Source organism: Lissotriton vulgaris, chromosome 2_1 (assembly GCF_964263255.1).
Source record: "Lissotriton vulgaris chromosome 2_1, aLisVul1.2, whole genome shotgun sequence".
NCBI classification, from domain to species: Eukaryota; Metazoa; Chordata; class Amphibia; order Caudata; family Salamandridae; genus Lissotriton; species Lissotriton vulgaris.
Genome location: NC_141687.1, coordinates 361,002,317 through 361,027,440, shown reverse-complemented (window position 1 = coordinate 361,027,440; position 25,124 = coordinate 361,002,317). Strand labels below are relative to the sequence as shown.

The following is a 25,124-nucleotide window of genomic DNA, read 5'->3' as shown; positions in this document are numbered from 1 at the left end:
TGCTAAGCGCTCCATTGCTATGAAGTGGGGCTCTCCCGAAAGGCCGCTGGTGGTGGGCTGGATGGCTGAGATGGACCGCTGCATGCTTGTCGAAAAAATAGTGTGCAAAACGAGAGGTTTCCCCATGAAGTGGGATAAGAAATGGGGACATTGGAATAAATACCGTGGTGAACTCTGTGAATCTCCGACAGCTGAATTAGCCATGACCCGGGTTGGACCCTTATGTCGAAATGTAAACTGATTTATCATCCTAATTACTCTGTATTTTGATTCAATTGTGTCGTTTTACATGTGACTGATTTATTGACTCACCCTTTTCTTTCCAATAAAATCTTATGTTAAAAAAAACAATGACAATCTCATTTGCCTGGGGAGGTGGGCGGGTTGCTTATGAATTTGAGGAGGATACCCCTGGAAGAGAACTAGGATTACAGGTAAGTAACGTATCCTTCTCTTCCAGGGGATCCTCATCACTAGTCATAAGCAGTGAATAGAATAGCAAGCCCACCGACCACCTGCAGGCAAATGTGAAACAAAGTGACCCAATTAACAACAACCAAAAAATCAGCTGTTGAACAGATTCCTCAAGGAGGCTTGACCTACTTGAGTGTCCGCTCTAGTTTCTGAGTCAAGAGGGTCTTGTATATGTATGCACTGATCTCCAAGTGGCTGCTTTACAGATCTCAGAGTGCGGTACATTATTGAGAAAAGCAGTCATAGCGTTTTTTCCTCTAGTGGAATGGGCTTTGGAGCGGACAAAAGAGGCTACCGTGCTAACTGGTAAGCCAATTTGATGCATGAGACTATCCATCTGGCAATGGATCGCTTTGATGGTGGAAAACCTGTTCTGACTGATTGATAAATAGGTGATCAGATTTTCTCAATGGCTTCGACCTGTCCAGATAAAACTTCAAGACCCTTTTAAGGTCTAATGAATGTAGAGCCCTCTCAGCTGGAGTGGAGGGGTTTGGAAGAAACATGGAAGAAAATTGGTTTTATTTACATGAAAATCGGACACCACCTTTGGAAGGAAGCATGTGTTCTAAGAACTACCCTATTGAGATGGACGATCAAGTAGGGCTCTTTTGAACAGAGGGTCTGTATCTCACTCACCCTACAAGCTGAGGTGATAGCCACCAAGAAAGCTACCTTCCACATAAGGTGTTATAAGGTTGCTTTGTGGATAGGCTCAAAGGGTGGAACCATCATTTGGACAGTACCAAGTTCAACTCCCAAGGACGTGAAGGAGGTCAGACCAGAGGGTAGACCTTCTTAGGTCATTGCAGGAAATCCTTCACCACCTGTAACAGAAAAAACGAGGGCTGAGAAGGGGAACGCCTGTGCGCCGTAATGGCAGCCAGGTGCACCTTAATGGACGCAAATTTTAAACCCACTCTGGCTAGGTGAAGCAAATAGGGCAAAACCACCTCCTCCTGTCCCTTGGTGGCTCTACAATTATTTTGCACACACCATATGTAAAAGCGCTTCATTTACAAGCATAAGAGTGTCTTTTTGAAGGTCTCCTTGTCTCTTTAAATATGGTCGTGCAGTCTTGTGGAATACCTAAATGCCCATACTGGAGGACCTCAGAAGCCATGCTGCCAAGTTCAGTGATGGACGGTTGGGGTGATCAATCCTCCCGTTCATCTTGGACAGTAGGTCCGGTCTGCACGGCAGCCTCTTGTGCGGACATACTGACAGATGCAAAAGGTCCGGGTACCACCACTGCCTCGGCCAGTCCGGAGCAATCAGTATCATTGTGGCGTCTGAGTGTGATAGCTTGGTCACCACCTTCAGGATGAGAGTCAGGGGTGGAAAGGCGTACACAAATGCCCCTGACCAGTTGACTATTAGGGCATTCTCCTTCGATCCTGGTCGGTAGTACCTTGAGGCGAAGTCTCAGCATTTTGTGTTTTCGTCGTCCGCAAACAGATCTGTGCTTGGACGGCCCTAACCCTGGAAGATGTCGTCAACCACTTCGTTGTTGAGAACACAGTCCTGCAGTTTCTCAAATTGGCAACTGAGGGCATCTGATGAGAATTCTGCTCTCCCAGCAGGTGAGCTGCTGTGATGGATATATTCCTCGCCAGTAACCAGTGCCAAAGGGACTGTGCCTCCAAAGAGAGAGTACTCGAGCGTGTTCCCCCTGCTTGTTCAGGCACTACATTGTGGTGGTATTGTCCGTCTGTAGTAGGATGGAACTCACCTGAATCGAAGGGAGGAAAGCCTTGAGAGCAAGATGAATAGCCCTTAGTTCCAGCATGTTTATGTGGTACAACTGTTATTTTGAGCACTATAGGCCTTGCTTCTGGAGAGATCCCATGTGGGCTCCCCATCCTTGCAGGGATGAGTCTGTGATCATAGTCTGAGAGGGGGAAGTTTGATGGAACGGAACTCCTACTCTCAGGTTGTCCTTCATCCACCAAGGAATGGATGCTCTGGCTGTGTGTGATAGACAGATTCTGTCTTCCCAGCAAGAAGACCGCTGATCCCATTTGTCCTCCAGATCCTGCTGTAGAGGACGCATTTTTAATTTGGCATTGGGAACCAGAAAAATGCAGGATGCCATTGATCCTAGCAGGGAGGCGATCTGACGCACCGAAGACAGGTTCCTCTGTAAAATTTGTCTGCCTTTCTGAATCAGGGATAATGGTCTCTCCTCCGAAGGACACACTTTTCCTCGCTCGGAGTCTATCAACACCCCCCGGTAGTGTATTCTTTGTGTGGGCTACTGTGTCGACTTCTCGAAGTTCACATGGAGGCCCAGTTTTTGACACAGTCCTAGGCATTGCTGAAAATGGTTCCTCACGCTCTGGGGAGAGGGGCCTTTCAGCAACCAATCATCCAGGTAAGGGTAGATAAAGATGCCTCTGCGTCGCAGAGCAGCTGCCACCACTTCCATGCTCTTCTTGAACACTCGGAGAGCCAGCTTCAGCCCGAAGGGCAGTACTTTGAATTGATATTGGGACGATCCGACTACAAATCGCAGGTATTGCCGGTGATGATGACTTATCTGTACATGAAAGTAGGCACCTTGTAGATCCAGCGAAAACATCCAATCCCCTTTGTGGAGGTGAAGATATATTTGTTGGAGAGCCAACATGCAAAATGTTTCTCGTTTGATGGACTTGTTGAGTTCTCGCAGATACAGAATGGACCGGTACTCCGAATTTTGACCTTTTTTCTTTTCTAGAAAATATCTGGAATAAACCCCTTGATCTCTTTGGGATCGTGGAACCTTCTCTATGGCTGATTTTTGGAGACGGATGCCCACTTCCCTCTGCAGCATGTTGACCTGGTAGCCTGATGACGGTACCGAAGGGATCAAGGGAGGACGACGTCGAAAACGTAGAGAGTACCCATTCTGCAGCATAGCTAACACCCACTGGTCCTTCGTGATAGCTTGCCACTCTTGCAGAGGATTCGCAACACTTCCCCCTACTGGAGTGGTGGACGGTGATGGAGGAAGCGGGCACTCATTGTTTGGCTGGAGCTTTAGTAGAGGTAGAGGACTGACGGTTGGCTCCTCTTCCCCTGTTGGATCGACGACCTTGATACTGTGACTTCTGCTGGCCTTGTTGGTTTTGGTTCTTTTGGCCTTGTTGGTTTTGGTTCTTTTGCCGATGAGGGGTTTGAACCCTCTGTTGGAAGGAGCGACGATCAGTATTGCAGTAACGGCGACAAAACTCCTTTTTCTTTCCAAGCCCCACCGCTTTTAGGGTATCTAGCTCGGTCTTCATCCGTGCCATCTCTTCATCGGTGTGCGAGCCGAACAACAATGAAACGAAAAATGGAAGGTTGAGAATCCGGGCTTGCGCTTCTGGCTTCAGTGCTGTAAGGTGAAGCCAGGAAGATCTTCTGGCACAAATTCTGTGGGCGGAGGAGTGGGCTGAAAGTGTATCTCCATCCGCCGCAGCACTAATCACTTGGTTCGCCTCCAAGCTGCCCTCCTGTAAAACCTCCTTGAAGTCCTTATGGTCTTCCTTGGGCAGTTTTTCTGTAAAACGCTGGAGAGAGTCCCACAAAGCTCTATCGTAGCGCCGAAATAGAGCTGATGCACTGGCAACTTTAAGCATGGATGCAGAAGTGCTGCATACTTTTCTCCCCCATGAATCTTGTGTGCAGCTCTCCTTGTCTGGTGGTACTGTAGACGAGGATGCCACTGAGTGGGTCTTTCTAGCTGCAGCCACAATCACAGAATCCGGTGTGGATCGGACTTCAGGAAGGAGGGATCCCTCTCCGGCAGACGGTACTTTTTTAGAATTCTCGCCGGTGCAGTCTTGAGAGTGGCCGGCGTAAGGAAGATGTCCATGACCGGTTTAAGTAGCCCCGGTACCAATGAAGCAATGGTCGAGAAGACGTCTACTGGTTCAAGGTTTCAAAAATAACCAAAGTACACTGCTGAACTGTCATAGGAACGTTCAGCTTGCTAGCCCCCCTGGAAAGCACATCCTGGAATGTGCTCACATCGTCCACAGGAGAGATTCTCGACAGTGAACTGTTGGTAAGGAGTATGTTGAGGAGGTGGAAGGCGTTGGAGATCTGTGCCGCCTCCTGCTGCGTGATCTTGTTCTCCTGGACGGTGGTGCTGGAGAGCGAGTACGAGCTCTACCTCTTGGCGGAGAAAGATTTGCATCTTGCGCTAGGCGAGCCAGAGGGGACCTCTGATCAGGACTCGGACCCTGCCTAATGTCTACTGACTACGTAGGCTCTGCCCAGTGGTGCAGTGTTCGCATCCATCTGGGAGAGAGGTGAATGGATGGAGTATTCTCTCTAACAGGAGAACGCAGTGTAGAGGGAGACTTCCGTCCTTCCTGATGAGTCTTTTCTACCGATTGACGCCAAGAGGGAGAATCCTGGCTACTTGAGGATGAAATCACCTTTTGAGAACCGGACCTGGCAATGGAACGATGGGAGCCTGCTCTCGACGTCGATGAAGTAGACAGAGGGAAGCTTACAGGGACCGATACCGACGGAGACCTCTGCCTCAACGTCGTCTGGGACGGAGATGTTTGTCTTGGCTTCAACCTTTTTGTTCCCGGCGGATACCTGCGCCTTGAAGCAGATTGCCTCGGCGGAGACCCGTGTCTCGACTTCGATCACCTTCGCTTCGACGGAGGACTCTGCCTCGACGTCGAACGCATCCTTTTCGATGGAGACTCCTATCTTGATGCCGATCTTTTCCTTGACGGACACTCCAGTCTCGACGTCGATCTTTTCATTGGACAGAGGACTCTGCCTCGACTTCGAATGCCTTTTCTTCGACAGAGGACTTTGCCTCGACGTCGGCTGTAAAACCGACGGAGACGCCTGCCTCGAAGTCTACTGTCTTGCTGACATCAACAGAAGCGTCTGTCTCGATGTCGAGGAGTTAAAAGCCGACGACCTGTGCTTCGACGCCATCTGTGTTGAGACGCTGACGGGGACTTGGGTCCCGACGTCGACGATTGGAGGCTTACGTCTTCATGTCGATGATCACTGTCTCGGCGTCGCTCGTCTCTGAAGTGTCGACGGCGGAGGATCTTGTCTCAACGTCGGACGCCTTTCTAACGCCAATGGAGACTTGGCCCTCGAAGTTGAAGGATGACGCTCCTGAGCCAAGGTCCTAGACAATGACTCCGCCGCCGGTACCTTCGACATCGAGCCTGACGCCGAAGGAGACATATCGGGACCTTGCTCCTCTACGTCGAACACGTTCTCTTTTTTCTCCTTACAGGAGACGTACCTCTTTCTGAGAGGCCGTAAAGACGGATTCTCTCCCTGTCTTTGATGGTTCTTCTAGATAGTTTCCTGCAGTGTTGACAGGAGGCAGGAGAGTGAGAGTCAGGGAGGCAGAAAATGCACACTTCAAGTATGTCTGACTTGGCCTTCATTTTGCCACAGGTTGGGCAAAAGTCAAACAAAGAAGGCATTTTTGACAGAAAATAAATCTTTCTGCCACAAAAAATGGATTAAACCTTACTTTGATATCAAAAGACATTGAGTAAAGGTAAAAAACCTTTATGTTATGTATGTGTGCAAAAGCAGTGACTGCATTTTATTACATTGTTTAGCCTCCTAAATGTGAGCTGCATTGGTATGAGAAAAAATCATATATGTTTGTACATATATAGAGCTGTATATTTAAACACTTGTTTAACTAGACCTCCGGGTAGACCAATTGTTTCTTCCAGAGGGAGTTGCTGGGAGAACACGTCGAGGAAGAAGTCCACATACCTCGACGTGTTCTCCCAGCAACTCCCTCTGGAAGAAACAATTGGTCTACCCGGGGGTCTTGTTAAACACTTGTTTAACTAGACGCCCGGGTAGACCAATTGTTTCTTCCAGAGGGAGTTGCTGGGAGAACACGTCTAGGTACGTGCACTTCTTCCTGCAACCGCTTGTGCAAAATCTCCCCTCATACCTGAAAGACTCCGGGGACTTTGAGGAAAATAGAGGGTATAGGATGGACACAAGGGTGGCTGTTGATGACTTTGGATGTCAATAGCTTATACACATGCATCCCACATCAGTTAGGGATAGAGGCGTGCAGACACTCTTGAAGGAAAGATCCATATCATACCTTCTACATACTGAAATGGTATTGGATATGGCTCTGTTGAGTCTCACTCAAAACTTTTTCATATTTAATGGGGAGATCTACCACCAACTGCTTGGGACTGCGATCGGATCCTGCTTTGCCCCCAGCTTTGCAGGGTTGTACCTAGGCTGGTGGGAGGAGCAGGTGGTCCGGCAGTCCCAAGAGTATCAGACAAGAGTCATTAAGTGGCTCAGATATATAGACGATATCTTCGTCATCTGGAATGGGACCAGTGATGAAGCACTTGACATTGTGAAAACCCTTAACAATAACAAGCTCAATCTCTCATTCACTTGTCACGTGGACAACAAGGAGGTTGACTTTCTCGATCTCAAGCTCAAGGTTGTCGATAATTTCTTATCCTCTGTTCTGTTCAGGAAGGAGACTGCAGGCAACAGTCTCCTCCACGCCCAGAGCTGTCATCCCAGCAACTTAGTTAATTCCATACCAATGGGCGAATTTTTACGTGCGAAGCGTAACTGCTCCAACGAAAAAGATTACGCAATGGAGGTGGGCATCATGACAGAACGATTCAGGCAGAGGGGATATGGTAAAAGATGTATTGACTCAGCCATAAAGAAAACCAATATCCTTGACAGGGAAAGTCTCCTTAAAGATAAAAACAAAAGTACAGGCAACCCTGAAAACACCCCCTCTAGATTTATCACTGATTACCATGGACAAGCTAGAGAAGTTAGGAGAGCCATAGACAAATACTGGAATGTCCTTAAACTGGATAAGGACCTAGCTAAAGGAATCAGTGAACATCCACAAATAACGTATAGGAGAGCCAAATCTCTTATAGATATGGTCTGCACCACTTTGATCCCCGGAAAACAAAAACGAACCCTGTTAAGGGATTCTACGTCTGCGGGAAGTGCAAAGCCTGCAGATTCAGTGGGAACACCAAAGAGGTTAAACTCTCCAAAGACTGTGACCCTTTTAAAATTCTGACACACACATCATGTCTGACTGACCATGCAGTATATGCCCTGAAATGCCCTTGCCAATTGTACTATATTGGGAGCACCAACCATCCGGCAAAAGACAGAGTATTACAACATATGAGGGCAATTACAAAAGGAGAGAAGCACTATCCCATTGCTAGGCATTTTGAGTCACATCATAAAAGCAATGCTAGCCTTTTGTCTTTCTGCGTCCTGTTGTCAGTCCCCCTCAGAGAGCGGGGTGGTGACAGGCTGCAGGAACTGCGCAGATTAGAGTCCAGACTCATTAAGTATCATACCATGCAGCCAGGAGGACATAATCTTGATGAGGAACTGGCAGTGCACCTGGGATAGCGGTTTAGTTGAGAATACTTTTTATACAACAGTATCACTTTAGCTCGATGAAATTTTAATGGTTTGTGAGATGTATGTGGTAGTTTTAATTCACTTTTGCACATCCAGTCACAGGTTTTTGTTTATCTTCACAGATCTATGAAAAGCTGAATAGGAGAATGCATTTCACGGTCGTCTGACTTCACAATCACGTATGGTAGTTGGGAATGAATGAAATATGGGACTTGGTGATCTTCCTCTTCAGGCTGAAACAGTCTGATCAAGTATGCCTTATATTTTTGCCCACTGGGGCGTAATTAAGACTGAATACATAGCACATAGGCGTTTCAGACTGGGCTGGCATCTAATGCGCTGGCGCAGGATTGAATTGAAATATTTTATTGACAGCTTGCACATGAATCTGTTGGCTGAATGCGCAACCAGCAAGTAGCATGGAGATGCCCACTTGGGCTATAATGTCATTTACTGAAATGCTCAAAATGAAATGTATGTGCCAACACGCGTTTAACAACACGATCACCTAAAGTTTTATTTACGTGCAACATGTTAATTCTGCCATGATTTATAATGGTATTTTTTGACAAAATTATGTTGAAAATCATGTATGAAGTTACCAGTTGAAATGTAGCTCCGTAAATTGTTCAAACTTGGGAGTCTGTTTACTGTGTCTATGAATATGTGACAGTACTTAATTCACTTGAACACAAACACTCACGCTCGAGGTTGTATCCTCGAAACGCGTCGAGTGGAGCCTTAATAAAGGTCGTTTTTCCTGCACGGTGCCTTAAATAAAGAACACTTAAGCATCCAGAAGTAGCCTGCGTATTTTCTTCGTAAAGGGAGAAGAAATGCGTTACTTACCTGTAACAGCAGTTATCCAGTATTAGTGTCTTTCATAGATTCACATGCCTGAATCATTCCCCGTCGTCGAGACGGGAGCCTCCGGTATATAGAAAAGTAATGTCCTAAGACATACATAAAGAGGATAGGTCTAAGGGTCTAACCTTAGTAACCTATCTAGGTCCTTATGCAGGAAGGACCAAACAGAGCAGGCTCCAGGGTCCCACCTTGGTAGCCTATCTGTGTCCTTTTGTAAAAAAGGACCAAAATAAAAGGAACAACCAATCAGCTACTACCTCCCTCTAGAACCTTCCTGTGAGGAGCCTCAGTCTCTCAGATTTTCGTACGCACCAAGTTGGATAGGTGTAAACCTGTAGAGAGAGGTGAGTCCTTCCAGGGGAGGCGGGAGGGTGCATGTGAATCTATGAAAGACACTAATACTGGATAACTGCTGTTACAGGTAAGTAACGCATTTCTTATCCAGTATTTGGGTGTCTTTCATAGATTCACATGCCTGAATCAGAGTAGCAAGCAATACAATATGCACATTCTGTGAAGATACAGAAAGTATATTACTGCAGAAATGAACATTTGTGACTGTAGGAAAAAACAACAGCATACAATGTCATGCAGAATCTAGTAACAAAGAAATGTGCATACCAGTCAAGGATGGTGGGAAGCAGGAGGGCTCACCTCACTGGAATAGATGGCGAAGCACTGCTCTGCCCACTGCTGCGTCTTTCGTCAGCTCAGCGTCCAAGCAGTAGTGCCTGGTGAAGGTATGCGGGGACTTCCAGGTCGCCGCTCTACAGATGTCCAGGAGTGGCACTCCAGCAAACAGTGCCGCAGACGTAGACATGGCTCTGGTGGAGTGGGCTTTGGCCCGTGAGTCCAGAGGTCGCCCTGCCTTCTCGTGGCAGAGAGTTATGGCTGAGGAGATCCATCTTGATATACTCTGTTTAGTTAAGGGAATGCCCTTCCTAGGTCTGCTGAATGCGACAAAGAGTTGGGATGACTTCCTGAATTGTCTCGTCCTATCAAGATAGAATTTTAGGCATCTATGAAGGTCTAAAGAGTGCAGTGATCTCTCAGCCGGAGTAGATGGGTTCGGAAAGAATGATTTAAGAACCACGGGCTCATTAAGATGGAAGTCCGAAGGGACTTTGGGTATGAATCGTGGGTTGGTACGCAGGATGACTCTGTCCTCTTTGAATTGAAGGAATGGGTCCTGGATGGAAAAGGCCTGCAACTCGCCTACTCTTCTGGCCGAGGTCAGTGCAAGTAGGAGGGCTGTCTTCCACAACAGGAATTTGATGTCAGACTTGTGGATAGGCTCGAAGGGATGCCTCATCAGCTGGTGAAGAACTATGTTGAGCTGCCACATTGGAGGGACAGGTTTTGGTCTAGGGAAGGACCTAAAGAGGCCTTTCAGAAATTGTTTAATGAGTCTGTCCGCCCACAGAGAAGGGCCCCTAGAAGTTCGAGTGAACCTAGAAATTGCTGCCAAGTGGACCTTGATGGACGCATGGGCAAGGCCTGAGTGCGCCAGGTGTAGAAGGTATGGCAGGAGTTGTTGGGGAGTGACCCGGAAGGGGTGTAGACCTTCCTTGTCGCACCAGACGCAGAAGCGTTTCCACTTGAGAGTATAAGTCTTTTTTGTGCTGTTAGCTCTGGCGTTGGACAGGACATCTTTGCACTCTTGTGGAATGTCTAGATGGCTGAACTCACGGTAGTCAGGAGCCAGGCTGACAATTTCAGAGGGCCCAGGTTCGGGTGGAGAACCTGCCCGTGAGACATCGTGAGTAGGGTTGGGTGACTGTGAAGACGAAGAGGCGGGTGGACTGATAGACGATGGAGCTCCGTGTACCAGTGCTGCCTCGGCCAGGATGGGGCGATGAGGATTAGAGTGCAGGGCTCCGATTTCATTTTCCTGATTACCCTGGGTATCAGTGGGAATGGCGGAAAGGCGTAAGCAAACACGTTCTGCCAAGCTATTGAAAATGCATTCCCTAGTGTTCCTGGTTGGGGAAGCCTGCTTGCGAAGCTTGGGCATCTGGCGTTCTCCCTGGTGGCGAAGAGGTCTATCTGTGGTGTCCCCCACTTCGTGAAGATGTGGATCAATGCACTCTCGTCTAACTCCCATTCGTGGGATAGGGACTGTTCTCTGCTGAGGGCGTCCGCCAGGACGTTGTCCTTGCCTGGAACGTATTCGGCTTTGAGGGTGATGCCATGTTGTAGAAGCCAGTTCCAAACCCTCTGAGATTCTCGAGAGAGAGAGAGCGAGCGCGTCCCTCCCTGTTTGTTCAGGTAGTGCATAGTCGTGGTATTGTCCGTCCTGACTAGCACTGGGGAGTTTCTGATGCGCGGGAGGAACGACTGGAGCGCCAGGAAGACTGCCCGTAGCTCTAGAATGTTGATGTGGAGCTTGGACTCCTGTGGCGTCCATTTTCCGTTGGTCTGCAGTTCTTGCAGGACTGCACCCCAGCCTTCCAAGGATGCGTCCGTGGTGATGATATGCGGTTGTGCCGGAAGCAGGAACGGTAGTCCTTGCGATAGGTGTTTGTCTGATGTCCACCATTGTAGACTGTTGATTAGAGGTTGGGTGACTCGTAAGCGGTCCTCGAAGGATCCCGCCGCTTGCGTCCACTGTTTTGACAGTTCTTCCTGTAGTGGGCGCATTTTTAGGCGGCAGTGTGGGATGAGTAGGATACATGACGACATCATGCCGAGGAGCGATTTGAAGAGGCGGACGTTCAGAGCCTTTTTGGATGCCACTGACTTGGCCAAGGAGATGAGTTTCGACTTTCTCTCCTGTGATGGAAAGGCCTTCGTGCAGTCCGTGTCCAGGGTCGCTCCTAGAAAGGTGATGACTCGGGCTGGTGTCAGGGATGACTTTTCCCTGTTGAGGGTCAGGCCGAGGCGGCGGAAAAGATGCAGACAGGCGCTGGAAGATGCGGCTGCGGCTGCTCTCGACGGAGCCTTTACCAGCCAGTCGTCCAGGTAAGGGAAGACCTGGTGTCCCTGCTGGCGGAGATAGGCTGCGACAGGAGAAAGGCATTTCGTAAAGATCCTTGGAGCAGATTTGAGGCCGAAGGGGAGGACGCGGAATTGGTAGTGTACCCCTGCGACTGCAAACCTTAGGAACTGTCTGTGTCCCTTGAGGATAGGGATGTGGTAATAGGCGTCCTGTAGGTCGAGTGATGTCATGTAGTCGCCTTTTTCCAGGAGTCCCAGGATCTCTTGGAGCGTGACCATCCGAAACGACTGCTTCTTTAGAAACACGTTGAGAGCTCTTAAGTCGAGAATTGGTCGCCATTTCTTCCCTTTCTTGTGGATGAGGAAGAAGTGGGAGTAGAAGCCCTCCCCCATCTGGGCGTGTGGAACTTTTTCTATTGCGCCCTTCTGGAGCATGGATGTTATTTCTTGCAGAAGCAGCCGTAGGTGTCTGTGAGGACGCTTGATAGGTGGTGTCCGAGGAGGGTTTGAGAGGAATTCTAGAGAGTGGCCGAATTGAAGGAGTTGTAGAACCCACCGGTCTGTCGTTATTTGCCGCCAGTTTTGAAGGTAAAAAGAAAGTTTCCCTCCGAGACGCAAGGGAAGCGATGGTGGAGGGGTTGGCCAATTGGGAGAGTCATTGGCGATTGCCTGCTGGTCTCTTCTGTCCTTTTCCTCTGTAGGACGATTTGTTGAAGGAGGACTGACGTCCCGACTGGTTTTGGCGCTGTTGAAATTGCGTCTTACCCTGTGAGTAAGAGTAAGAGGACTTTTTTTGATAAGATCCTCTATAGGAGGATTGTCCCCTCCCCCTGTTGGCACGAAAGGACTGAGTGCGAGATTGCAGAGTTCCTAGGGCTCTGGCTGTGTCAGTGTCTTTTTTAATTGTAGTGAGGGCTTCGTCAATCTTCTCGCCGAACAGATGATCGCCATCATAGGGCATATCTAAGATTTTGGTCTGAACCTCCTGTCTGAAAGAGGTGGCCTTAAGCCAGCCTTGGCGTCGTAGGACAGCGGCGCCCGCCAGCTGTCTGAATCCAGTCATGGCCACGTCAATGGCGCAGTCTATCAGTTCTGAAGCCGATGTTTGGCCCTCAAGGAGGAGCGAGTGTGCCTCCGCTTTAACATCTTCTGGTAGGTCGGCAATGTAGGGGGCGATATCCGCCCAGAGTTGGCGGTTGTAACGCCCGAGAAGGGCGATGGAATTGGCAATCTTTACCGTTGTCGCAGAGGTAGTGGAAAAGCGTTTCCCAACTGCATCCAACTTCCTGCCTTCTTTATCTGGTGGTGTCGATAAAGGTGATGCAGGGTTACGCGAGTTCTTCTGCGCCGCCTGGGTGACCACAGAGTCCGCCTTGGGGTGACCCGTAAGGCATGCTGGAGCGGACGATGTAGCTCTGTATTTTTTATCCAGTCTGGGTACGATTACCTGCAGGGAAGCTGGAGATTGCATGAGCTGCTTGCCCTGTTTTAGTAGATAGTCTATGATCGGGATCGATCTAGTCGTTTTCTTAGTTGGTTCTTTAAAGTCATAGAGGAAACATTCAGTTTCCTGAGATTCCATTGACATATGGAACCTTTTGGCAGCCCTTTCCATGAGGTTATGGAAACCTCCAATATCTGCAGGTGGAGACTCAGAGGATTGCGGCTCCGGAGAGGCTGGAGAGTGAGTGACATAGTCCTGGTCTGCATCCACGTCCGTATCATCATCTCGGACTTCCCCTTCTTCATGTTCCCTGTCCTCTTCCTCGGACGAGACAGGGTCTTGAGCCGGGTCCTGTGTCCTAGGAAGAACCAGTGGAGGGGGCCTGGGTCTTGTACCCTGCGCAGGAACGGTCACAGTTGGCTGCGGGGTTGGTGGAACAGCAGGGGTGGCTTTCTGCGGGAACCGCTGTTTGTAGTCCTGAACGAGAAAGCTCAAGTCTGCAACTAAGGAGGCTGGCAAGCACACCATTGGGGTCACCTGGGTGTGGGCTTGGGTAGACACTACTGGAGGAGTCGATTCCTCAACCTCCTGCTCTTCGTCCGTACTCTGGCACTTGACAATCAGATCTGAAGGGCTAGTGGCCTGGGTAAACTCCTCCTCCTCCTCCGGCTCCTGGTCCTGTAAGAAGCAGGATGGCGTCAGCTGTTGGACCTTACTAGGCGAGGTCATCTCCGGAGTGATCTGCCTTTTGGTGATCCTAATGGAGACGTGGGAAGTCTGAGCGTCCATTGCATGTGACAGGAGCTCGGATTCTTTCCAGGTACCAGCAGCCGTCGATATGGTCTTCGTCGACGGTGCATTCGTCGACGACTCTCTCGTCGACGGTGCCTTATGCAGTATTTCCTTCGTCGACTGCTTCGTCGTCGGCGCCGTCGTCGACGGAGCGCCCTTCGTCGACGGAGTGCCCCTCGTCGACGGCTTCGTCGACGGTGTGACTTTCGTCGATGGTGTCATCGTCGACGTCTTCGTCGACGGTGCTGTCGTCGACGTTCTCGTCGACGGTGCCGTCGTCGACGTCCTCGTCGACTGTCTTGTCGCCGACGGTGCGGAGGATGAAATCGGTCGTCCTGCTGACGACGAGTAAGTTAGAGTCGTCGACGAGGAGGACGCCGACGATGCCATCGTCGTCGATACCGTCGTCGTCGATGTTGAGACGGTCTTAAGCGATGAGGTGGTCGCCGATTGCGCCGTTGTCACCGTAAGCAGTGGTTGCTTCCTGGGGACAGGAAGGTCCTTGCTAGATACGGCAGGCTTGCCCTCTGAAGACTTTTTGGACTTCTTAGGAGGGGTTGCTGAGTGGCCAGGCGAGGAAGCCCTAGGCCTCTTCAGGGAAAGCTGTGAGGCGCCAGACATGCTCTCACCTTCGGAAATGAGGTCGCTTTCCGGTTTGTCTTTAAGCCTGTTCAGCCAGATTAGAAGTCTCCCTTCCCGGTCTTTCTGGGTTTTGACGGAGAACTTACGGCATATCTTGCAGTCTATGGTCTTGTGGTGAGGATAGAGGCAATACAGGCATTCCTCATGTTCGTCGTCCACGTAGAGCCTTAGTTTACCACAGGAGGCACAGGGACGGAAAAGTGCTCTCTTCTTGACATCAGCCATAGTAAGAAAGTCGAAAAAACTGTGAAGTTTGAAGAAAATCCGATATTCCTGAGGAGAACTCAGGTGGAGACTCCCTAGCACAACGTGCAGTAGAAAATCTGAGAGACTGAGGCTCCTCACAGGAAGGTTCTAGAGGGAGGTAGTAGCTGATAGGTTGTTCCTTTTATTTTGGTCCTTTTTTACAAAAGGACACAGATAGGCTACCAAGGTGGGACCCTGGAGCCTGCTCTGTTTGGTCCTTCCTGCATAAGGACCTAGATAGGTTACTAAGGTTAGACCCTTAGACCTATCCTCTTTATGTATGTCTTAGGACATTACTTTTCTATATACCGGAGGCTCCCGTCTAGACGACGGGGAATGATTCAGGCATGTGAATCTATGAAAGACACCCAAATACTGGATAAACTTGGATTGTATTTCGAAGGGTGTCCCGCACCCACGCAGGCTTGCCGCAACTTAGAAACCAGGAGCAGCCAGGAATGGTGGTTTGTTATGTATATATCTTTTTTCATATATAATTTTTTAATATTTCCGGGTTCTCCACACATGGGCGGGAATATTCAGTGTTTATTACTTCGATGAGGATCCCCTGGAAGAGAAGTGAGTTATATCTAATCAGCAACTGATGAACATCATCAGAGAAAGTGTTGTTGGAACACCACGCTTGGTGCCTTGGTGTAACACCACACCTAACACTGCTTCACTCATTTCTGGGCACTCCCGGTACAGCAGGGTTCCTCACTCTGCTGCTAGTGGAGAAGTGTGGCTCAATGGTTAGAGCGGCAGACCCTGATGCCGAGGTCTGCCCGGGACCAGGGTTCAATTCCTGACGTGGCAGGGTCTTGGGCTCAATGTCCACGGACTCGATAATTCTTGCCTCGGTGACTACTCTAATCATGGGTCCCCACTCTGCAGCTCAGGGCAATAGCTTGCTTAATCTTCACACCGGCCCTAAAGCGCTGGGATGCCTGGTTTCACCTTAGGGGTGCCCAGTAAGGAGCATCTCACAGGGAAAGCAGGACGGGTTCCACAGCGGTATACAGCGCCAAGATGCCTGTCAGGTGATAGTGCGCTTTACAAGTATACATACATTTACATTTATCAACAGAAGCGCCTCCATACTGCCTCAAAGGAATTTGTTTTGTACAACCAAACAAGGCAAGATCTAAACATATGCTCCTAATATGGAGCACATGGCACCTCAACTGGTCCCTCTACAAAACTAATACAACCAACCTCCAGCTAACTCCTAACAGACATGCATGGTAAATACCTTTACAGTGCCAACCTGTATAATTCATCACATCTTAGATACCTATGCCAAAGATCTGTGCCAAGCTCCACGTTTGAGAATGTTAATGTTAATGTTAATGTTAGGCTGCATTTGTAAAGCGCACTGACACCGGAGGTTTCCTGGCGCTGAGATTGAAATTGGGGCAGGAAAAAGGGCTAGTAAGAGTTTGAGAAGAGCCAGGTCTTTAAGCCTTTTCTGAAGCTCAGCAAGGTGTCAGAGGTTTTAATGTGTGGGGGGATGGAGTTCCACAGCTTAGGTGCCAGGAAGCTGAATCTCCGGCCGCCCAATTTTTTTAACTTGAACACTGGGGAGGTAAGAAGATGAAGTTGGGCAGAGCGGAGGTTGCGGGTCGGACGATGAGGGTTGATGAGGGATTTCAGGAAGGTCGGGCAGTTGGTGTGCTGTGCTTTGTAGGTTATGCATCCGATTTTGAAGGCGGCCCTTTGCTCAATGGGAAGCCAGTGCAGCTTGGCCAGGAGAGGTCTAGCAGATTGCCATTTGGGGACTTTGCATATGAGCCTTGCTGCCTGGTTCTGCACCATCTGGAGACGGTGGAGCAGGGACCTGGAAAGGCCCCAGTAAAGGGCGTTGGAAAAGTCAAGACGGGAGAGAACGAGGGAGATGACAATTTGCACCAAGGCCTCGTGAGAAAGCAGATGAGTAATTTTCCGGATTTTGCGAAGCTGGAACATACTAGCAGAGATAATGGCTCCAACATGAGTTTTCAAGGAAAGATCTTTATCAATGGTGACACCCAGGCTTTTTACTGAACTCGATGGAGTAGGGGCAATGGCCAGTTCAACTGGCCAGAATTGGGGTCCCCAATGGGCAGAGCTAGTGCAAGGCAAGAGGAGTTCTGTTTTTTCCGGATTTAGTTTAAGCTGATTAGACATCATCCATTGTTGGATGTGCAGCATTACAGCCTGGAAATTGGATGTCGCATCCGGGGTGTCTAAGGGAAAGATGATCTGCATATCATCTGCATAGTTGAGGACAGTGCAGTTCCAGTTGCTTAGTGACTGAATTAGCGGGCGAAGATACAGATTAAAGAGCAGAGGTGAAAGGGAGGATCCCTGAGGGACTCCGCAGGTGGTGGGTACCTGGGTTGCAGTGAAGGGGCCTAGGTGGACTGTTTGCACTCTGCCAGAAAGGAAGGACTTAATCCAGTCCTGTGCAGGGCCCTGGATGCCTGCTTGTCCGACACGTGGAGTAAGATGTCATGATCCACCGTGTCGAACGCGGCCGAGAGGTCCAGAAGGATTAGTGCCTGGGGGGACCCTCTATCGGCATTCTCCCGAAGGGTATCGAAGACTTTTACAATGACTGCCTCGGTAGAGTGGGCTGGTCTGAAACCTGCCTGGTTAGGTTCCAGGAAGCCGGAGCTCTCAATGAACGCTGACAGACAGGTTGTGACATAGGCCTCCAGTAGTTTAGAAGAATAGGGTAGAAGGGAGATAGGCCTATAATTGGCTGGGTTGGCAGGGTCAGCTCCAGCTTTCTTTAGAAGAGGAACCAATATGGCCTGTTTGAACGCAGAGGGGACCGTGCCAGTGCTAAGGGCAGTGTTTAAGAGAGGGAGAATACTGTCTGGTAGAGCTGAGAAGACTGCCCTAAGTACCGAGGGGGGACAACAGTCATCGGGAGAGCCAGATTTGATGCGGGTTGTGAGCTCAGTGAGAGTGCTGAGAGTGATAGCTGGGAACTGGGTGAAGATGGAAGGGTTAAGGGGGGAGGGGTCGGGGCAACTAGGGGGGATGGACGAGGAGATGGCGCTCTTAATGTCAGCGATTTTCTGAACGAAATAGGTGTTAAGCGCATTACAAGTATCTAGGGTGGGAGCCTGAGAGGGAAGAATTCTTTGGTCAGAGGAGAAGTCATTCATGATTTTAAAGATTTCTTTAGATTTGTTAGAGGCTGAGTTGATTCTTTCGGAGATATGTGAGGCCTTAGCTTTTATGATAGCACTTTTGTATTCGTTACGGGCTATCACATACTCTGCGCGGTTCTCTGTGGAGTAACCCCGTCTCCATTTGCGTTCGAGGAGGCGCAGCTTTGATTTAAGGGTTTTTAGTTCCTCAGAAAACCAGCGGTGGGAGTTGCCACACCTCGTGTGAGCAAAGCTGGTGAGAGGAGCGAATTTATCGCTGGCCGCTCGCAACCAGGTGGAGATTGCGCCGTCCATAGAGTCGGTGCCGGATGTTGGGTCGATGGTAGGGCGGGTGTTGGATGCAAAGTCGAGGAAGCCCTGGGCGTCATAGGCATTCCATTTACGGCATTGTCCTCCAGGGAGGGTAGGGGCCTTAATGCTCCCTTTGATTGTGATGGTCACCTCTATCAGATAGTGATCTGACCAGAGACAGGGGGAGATGTTGGGGCAGGACAAGGCAAGGTTATGAGTCCATACATGGTCTAGGATATGGCCTTTGGAGTGCGTCGGTGAGGTGATGTGCTGGGTAAGGTTCAAGCTGGTCAGGGTTTCAAACAGCTCCATAGCATGAGGCCCCGCAAGATCACTGTCATACCAATAGTTAAAATCCCCGAATATGGCGATTCTGGAATTATGCGTGAGCAGGTCAGCTACCTGTTCACTCAAAGATAGAGGAAAAGATGGCATCGACAGAGGGGGACGATAGAGTAGTACTAGTGCAAGTGCCCCACCAGTGGTTTCGAGTGTAACGACTAGGTTGTCAGTCCCAGGTAGAGTGAGTGATGCAGAAGTGAGAAATCTGAACTCTTTGCGGATAATAGCCGCTACTCCGCCTCCAGGGCGATTCAGAGGGCGGTTGACGTTAAGAATATAGTAGTCTGGAGGGAGGGCAGCTAAGATGTCAGGATGGGAGTCTGTGGTAAGCCAAGTTTCGGTGAGTAGTAATACATCAGGTCTATCCGTGGTAAGCAGAAGGAATAAGTCGAGCTGATGTTTCACCATGGAGCGAGTGTTTAGATAGAGTACTCGGAGGTGGGTGTCAGAACTGAGCACCCTTGGGGGCAATGTGGGATGGGGGTGACCGGTACTATGGTCAGGTCGGGTGTGGGGACAGGTGGGATGTTTAGAAATCCCGAGGAACGCTGCGCGTTCAACCGCATCTGGTGGGACCGGAGGGGTGGGGTATTGCAGTTCCCTGAGTGCAGGTGCGGAGTAGGTGATAAGTTGGCCAGGGGTTCTGGCCCCTGGGCCCGGGCGGGCGCGGACGGGCGAAGACGGGCTCGCCTTTGGCTCGCCTTTGGCGCGCCTTCGGCGCGCCGCCGGCGTGCCCGCTGCGCCCGTCCGCTGCGCCTCCGGGGAATAGACTCCATTAGCCATAAGGAATGCTCCACACATCTCAAAACTTGGTGTGTCATATTTCACTACACACTGGCCCAGCCAAGGGAGTTTCAGCATGTAAATATCTAAGGTAAGGCAAACAAACTGTAAATGCAAGATATTGGAGAAGGCATGCTCCATCAGGTTTTCAGTTAATGGTACAATGCTGCAGCACTATATGACGAGACTAGTGCTAGATGCACTTTAAAGGAGCAACAAGCAAGATCAATAATTTATGGGTAATTGACTGGTTACTCAGAATCGCAACACCAACCTGCGCCTGCATTAAATCCCGGTCAGCTTTCATATTCAGACAGAGATCATGGCTGCTTTGGATGCATTTGATGACATCTTTTTGCCTGTGGAGCTGAGGAAAAGTAGAAACTTCAGGTAAGCAACAGGTCATATCACATATGGCAGATGGGATCATGTGAAAAATCATACATACATCAATCATACATATACATACACACACACACACACACACACACACACACACACACACATATATATATATATATATATATATATATATTCACTGAAAAAACCATAGGTTTCACACCAGTTATAGTTAGCTGGAAATTTTACTGACATAAAACCATTGAAATTCCCACGTTATAGTTAGTTGGGCTCACTATAACTTGCGCGCCTGCAATGCACTGCTGATGACGTCACATATTACATCACTCATGACATGGTCAGTGACATCACTCATGACATCACTGATGACACCATCCAGTGAATGTGTGTCTTTCTGAAAAATAAATATGTTTTATATATGTATATGTAAAGGTCGATGGAAGAATAAATGTTTAAATAAGTGTCTTAATGGATGTTTAAAAAAAAAAATTGATTGGTTGACTGGCTTATTAAGTGTATCTTAGTGAATACATATATTAGCGAGTATTGTTTAAATATTTAAATGTTTGTATCAGTGTTTCACTTTGTGTATAAGTGGCTGCATGGGTTGGTGAGTAGCTACGTGTGTGTATATGGGTTATTAGATTTTTTTTTAGTATCAGTATGAGTGTCTGTATGGTTTGGTGGGGGTGTTACTTAGCACATAGATGCATCAATGACTGACTCACTGTTTGTATGTGTTTTGAAGACAGCATATGTGCAGGACTGTATGGGTGGATGAGTGTGTATATGTGTGTGTTAGTGAGTGAATGACTGTCTCACTAGTGTCTTTATCAGTAACTACATATGTTTTAATCTAGTATATGTGAGTATTGATGTATATGAGTGAGTATATGTGAGAGAGAGATTGAAAGAGTTCTTGTTTAAATAAGTAAGTGTTTCTATAAGTCATTGTTTAAGAGAGTAAGTATGTGTAAGTTTCCTTAGAAGTAAGGTGGTAGTGTGTGTATAGCTGTATATGCAAGTAAATGGATGTTCAATAGTTTATTTGCATGTGTGATTATGTGTGTGAGTAACTTTTGGATGACTGTCGGTGTGCAACAGGATGTATAGGTGTATCACTACATATGATGAGTGAGTATATGTATGAGTGACTATATAGAACTGTTGGTGAATGAGTGGATGTGTATCTAGATGGTGGAATTACTGAATTGGTTGTTGTAACTGGTATGGGTATCTCAATTTTTATGAAAATGTTAGTTTCTATTTTTGAATATGTGTTTCAAGGGTTACATTACACTGAAAGGAGGTCTGTCACTGTCACAAGGATGGTGTCATCAGTGATGTCATGAGTGATGTCACTGACCACGTCATGAGTGATGTAATATGTGACGTCATCAGCAGTGCATTGCAGGCGCGCAAGTTATAGTGAGTCCAACTAACTAACGTGGGAATTCCAATAGTTTTATGTCAGTAAAATTTCCAGCTAACTATAACTGGTGTGAAACCTATGGTTTTTTCAGTGAATTTAATAGGTTTTTTAAATGCTAATTCCTAACTATAACTGGTGTGAAACCTATGGTTTTTTCAGTGAATTTCAAAGGTTTTTTTAACGCTAATTCCTAACTATGTAAGACCTGAAAGCCCACCAGGAATCTCCAGTATGCGCCAGGGGACTGCATTGCAGAGAGGTGTAATAAAGCCACAACCCTTTTTTCACCTCTCTGCAACGCAGCCCCCGTGCAGGTTTGAAGAGGGGTAACTAATTCTCCTTGCATACTGGGGGCCCCTGGGGGCCAACTAGCCCACCTGGAACCTCCAGTATGCGCCAGGGGGCTGCATTGCAGAGGTGTAATGAGGCTATGCCGCTTGTTATACCTCTCTGCAATGCAGCCCCCTGTCGCGTTTGCAGAGGGGAGAACTAATTCCCCTTGCATACTGGCGGTCCCTGGGGGCCAACTAGCCCACCAGGAGCCTCCAGTATGCGCCAGGGGGCTGCATTGCAGAGAGGTGTAATGAGGCCACACCCTTTTTACACCTCTCTCCAATGCAGGCCACTGGCGCGTTTGCAGAGGGGGGACTAATTCCCCTTGCATACTGGGGGTCCCTGGGTCATATCTGCCCAAACACCGATATTCCGAACGATTGAAAATTACTTTTCTTGAGAAACATTTGGATTTGGATTATCATGTCCTATACTTTGGAATTTTTGAAAGACTGACTTTGAGGATGCTATAAATTACTCAAGTCTGCCCGAATTGTGTGGGTAAAATTGATACCTAGTCACTTTGAATAAGAATGTACTTACGTCTCGTCTAACATTTGGAAGAAATATCTAGTTATATGACAACAGGATACCGACATAACTTGAAGGAAATAAGAACGTCCTGAAGAAGTTCTGTTGTACAGAACGAAACGTTTCGTCTGGCTGTGGTACATAAACTTAAGGAAAATAAAAGCATTTGAATATACACCAAGATTCAGAGCTTCAATAAGGACTCTAAGTGATATGATTTGATTGGACTCATTGTGCAAGTGGTGCTGTGCCAAACTTTGGAATATTCTCCACTACTCTCTACTACTCACTCTCTACTACTCACTCTCTACTACTCACTCTCTACTACTCACTCTCTACTACTCACTCTACTACTCACTCTACTATTCACTCTACTATTCACTCTACTATTCACTCTACTATTCACTCTACTATTCACTCTACTACTCACTCTACTACTCACTCTCTGCTACTCTCTCTACTCCTCTCTACTCCTCTCTACTATCTATTACTCACTCTCTACTACTCTACTACTCACTCCCTACTACTCACTCCCTACTACTCTACTACTCACTCCCTACTACTCGCTACTCACTACTCCCTACTACTCACTTTCGGCTACTCACTCTCTACTACTCACTCTCTGCTACTCACTCTCTGCTACTCACTCTCTGCTACTCACTCTCTGCTACTCACTCTCTGCTACTCACTCTCTGCTACTCACTCTCTGCTACTCACTCTCTGCTACTCTCCTACTCTCTACTACTCTCCTACTCTCTACTACTCTCCTACTCTCTACTACTCACTCTTTACTACTCTCTACTACTCATTCTTTACTACTCTACTACTCACTCTCTACTACTCACTCTCTACTACTCATTCTCTACTACTCTCTACTACTCACTCTCTACTACTCACTCTCTACTACTCGCTCTCTACTACTCACTCTCTACTACTCACTCTCTACTACTCACTCTCTACTACTCTCTACTACTCACTCTACTATTCACTCTACTACTCACTCTACTATTCACTCTACTACTCTCTACTATTCACTCTCTGCTACTCTCTCTACTGCTCTCTACTACTCTCTACTACTCACTCTCTACTCTCTAATACTCACTCTCTACTCTCTACCTCTCTACCTCTCTCTACTTCTCTCTCTACTAGTCTCTACCTCTCTACCGCTACCTCTCTATTTCTACCTCTCTACCTCTGCACCTCTACCTCTCTACCTCTCTCTAGACACACACATATACACATATATGCATATATATGCATATGCATTTATATATATGTATGTGTATGTATATATATATATATATATATATATAAAAAAAACAAAAAGATTTTTTTTTTAAAACAGCTACTTTTTTTAAAAACTGTCATTCTTTTTCTACATGGTACGCTCCCCGGTGCGCGTACCGGGCGCTCCCCCCGCGAAAATCGGGGAAAAAAAATTTATGGCCCCCACATCAAACCTAGGGGGTCAAGGGGGGGTCTACTCTGCCCCATTATGGTCAATTCCCCCTTTGTTTTAGCCACCTCTTGTGTCTCGATCCTACCGAGACACAAGATGGCGGCCGCTCCGGACTGTTTGGAATGTTTACAGACACCGGTGGGCCAATCAGCTTTCCGTGCGCAAGTCGCGTAGCGCGCCCGGTGCGCGTACCGGGGCGCGTACCGGGGCGCTGCCATAGATATATATATTTTTTTGAACCTAAATTACTCAAAATCCACTGGAGCACATATCTTGAGACATAGCAAAGGCACATCGGGCTACCAGTCCCTACAATTTTGCCAAGTTTGGTGGAAATCCATTCAGCTGTTCGAGCTAAAAGTGAAATCGACCGCCCTATGGAAATTAACATGGGGAAAACGCGTTTTGGGACCCCCCTTTTATCTCGGCCCCCGCTTGACGCAGCCCCCCCCAAACTTGCAGGGAAGGACCGGAGCTCGACGAGGCCATTTTGAGGAAATTTTCAGGCAGATTCGTCAACCGGCGCCAAAGTTATTCCAAATAGAATTTTGAGATTTAACATTGAAAAAAATCCTAACTATAACTACTTACTGGCGACCGCCAGTAGGATATATATATATATATATATATATATATATATTTTTTTTTTTTTTTTTTTTTAAAGCATCTCTGCACTGAATGATGATAAAACATAGTGCATCTAGTAATTCGCAATAAAGAATTATCGGGTCTTATACTATTTTTGTAAATTAGGTTGTCTCATATCCACAAAAAGCTGGTTCATATGGATCTGCACAATTTCTCAAAATATAATTCAGATTAACTTTTCATAGCAGCACTTAAAATAGCAAAGGAACATTGAACCCTACTGGGAAGAACACATTATGGTATAAACACAGTAATTAAAGAGCAAAATGAAGTTACATTTTAGGGATATTGAACTATTTTTGCTTGTTAAGCTCCTTCCCATTATTAGCTTATGGGTACCACGGAACAAGTGGTAGGATTGTGAACTGCTCCCATAACTGTTTAGTCTAGTTTTATGAGCCAAGTACCGCATATGGGCACCACCCCTCAGTTTTCGGACATCTGGCCAAGGGTTTCCAACAGTGTTGATGGGAAAAGGTATATTGAATAGGGCCAACAGTCACCCGAATTGTAAATGTATATGACTTCTGCGTTATGACCATGTCACATTCTCAACGTGGGGGTAGATTTGATAGAATTGAGAATGGGAAAATTAGGGAAAAGGTCAATTTAGGGCTAGGCGAACAACTTACAAATAACTGCCTGGTTCTGGATGAGCATGGTATGGCTCTGAGCCTGAAGGATGCCTCAGATGGAGAATCCTCCCAATGTACCCTATGTTGCCTTAGTTTACGGGTACTCATAGTAAGCCTTCCTTGGCGGCCCGCGGACTTTGCAGACATCGTACCACTGCTTTAAAATAAAAAACAATTTAAAGAGTGTCTGCAATCACTGCCAGTTGCAGCAGCGCGACTCAGAGACTCAGCTGCTCTGTGGGGGCCGGGCGACTCCAATGAAAGTCAGAGAGGAGCAGCAGGGGCCTAAGAAGGGGCGAAATACAACAAAAGCCTCATTACCATGCAA

General features: G+C 47.8%; 1 protein-coding gene across 1 annotated transcript in view; it reads right to left on the bottom strand.

The window, feature by feature from the left end:
* The window catches only part of SPAG5 (sperm associated antigen 5), a 643,746-nt gene that overhangs the window by 483,986 nt on the left and 134,636 nt on the right, over window positions 1–25,124 (bottom strand). Inside the window, exon 10 of the mRNA XM_086955159.1 lies at window positions 19,673–19,765. Within this exon, the coding sequence (XP_086811285.1) occupies window positions 19,673–19,765 (93 nt within the window). The remainder of the gene's footprint in view (window positions 1–19,672; window positions 19,766–25,124) is intronic.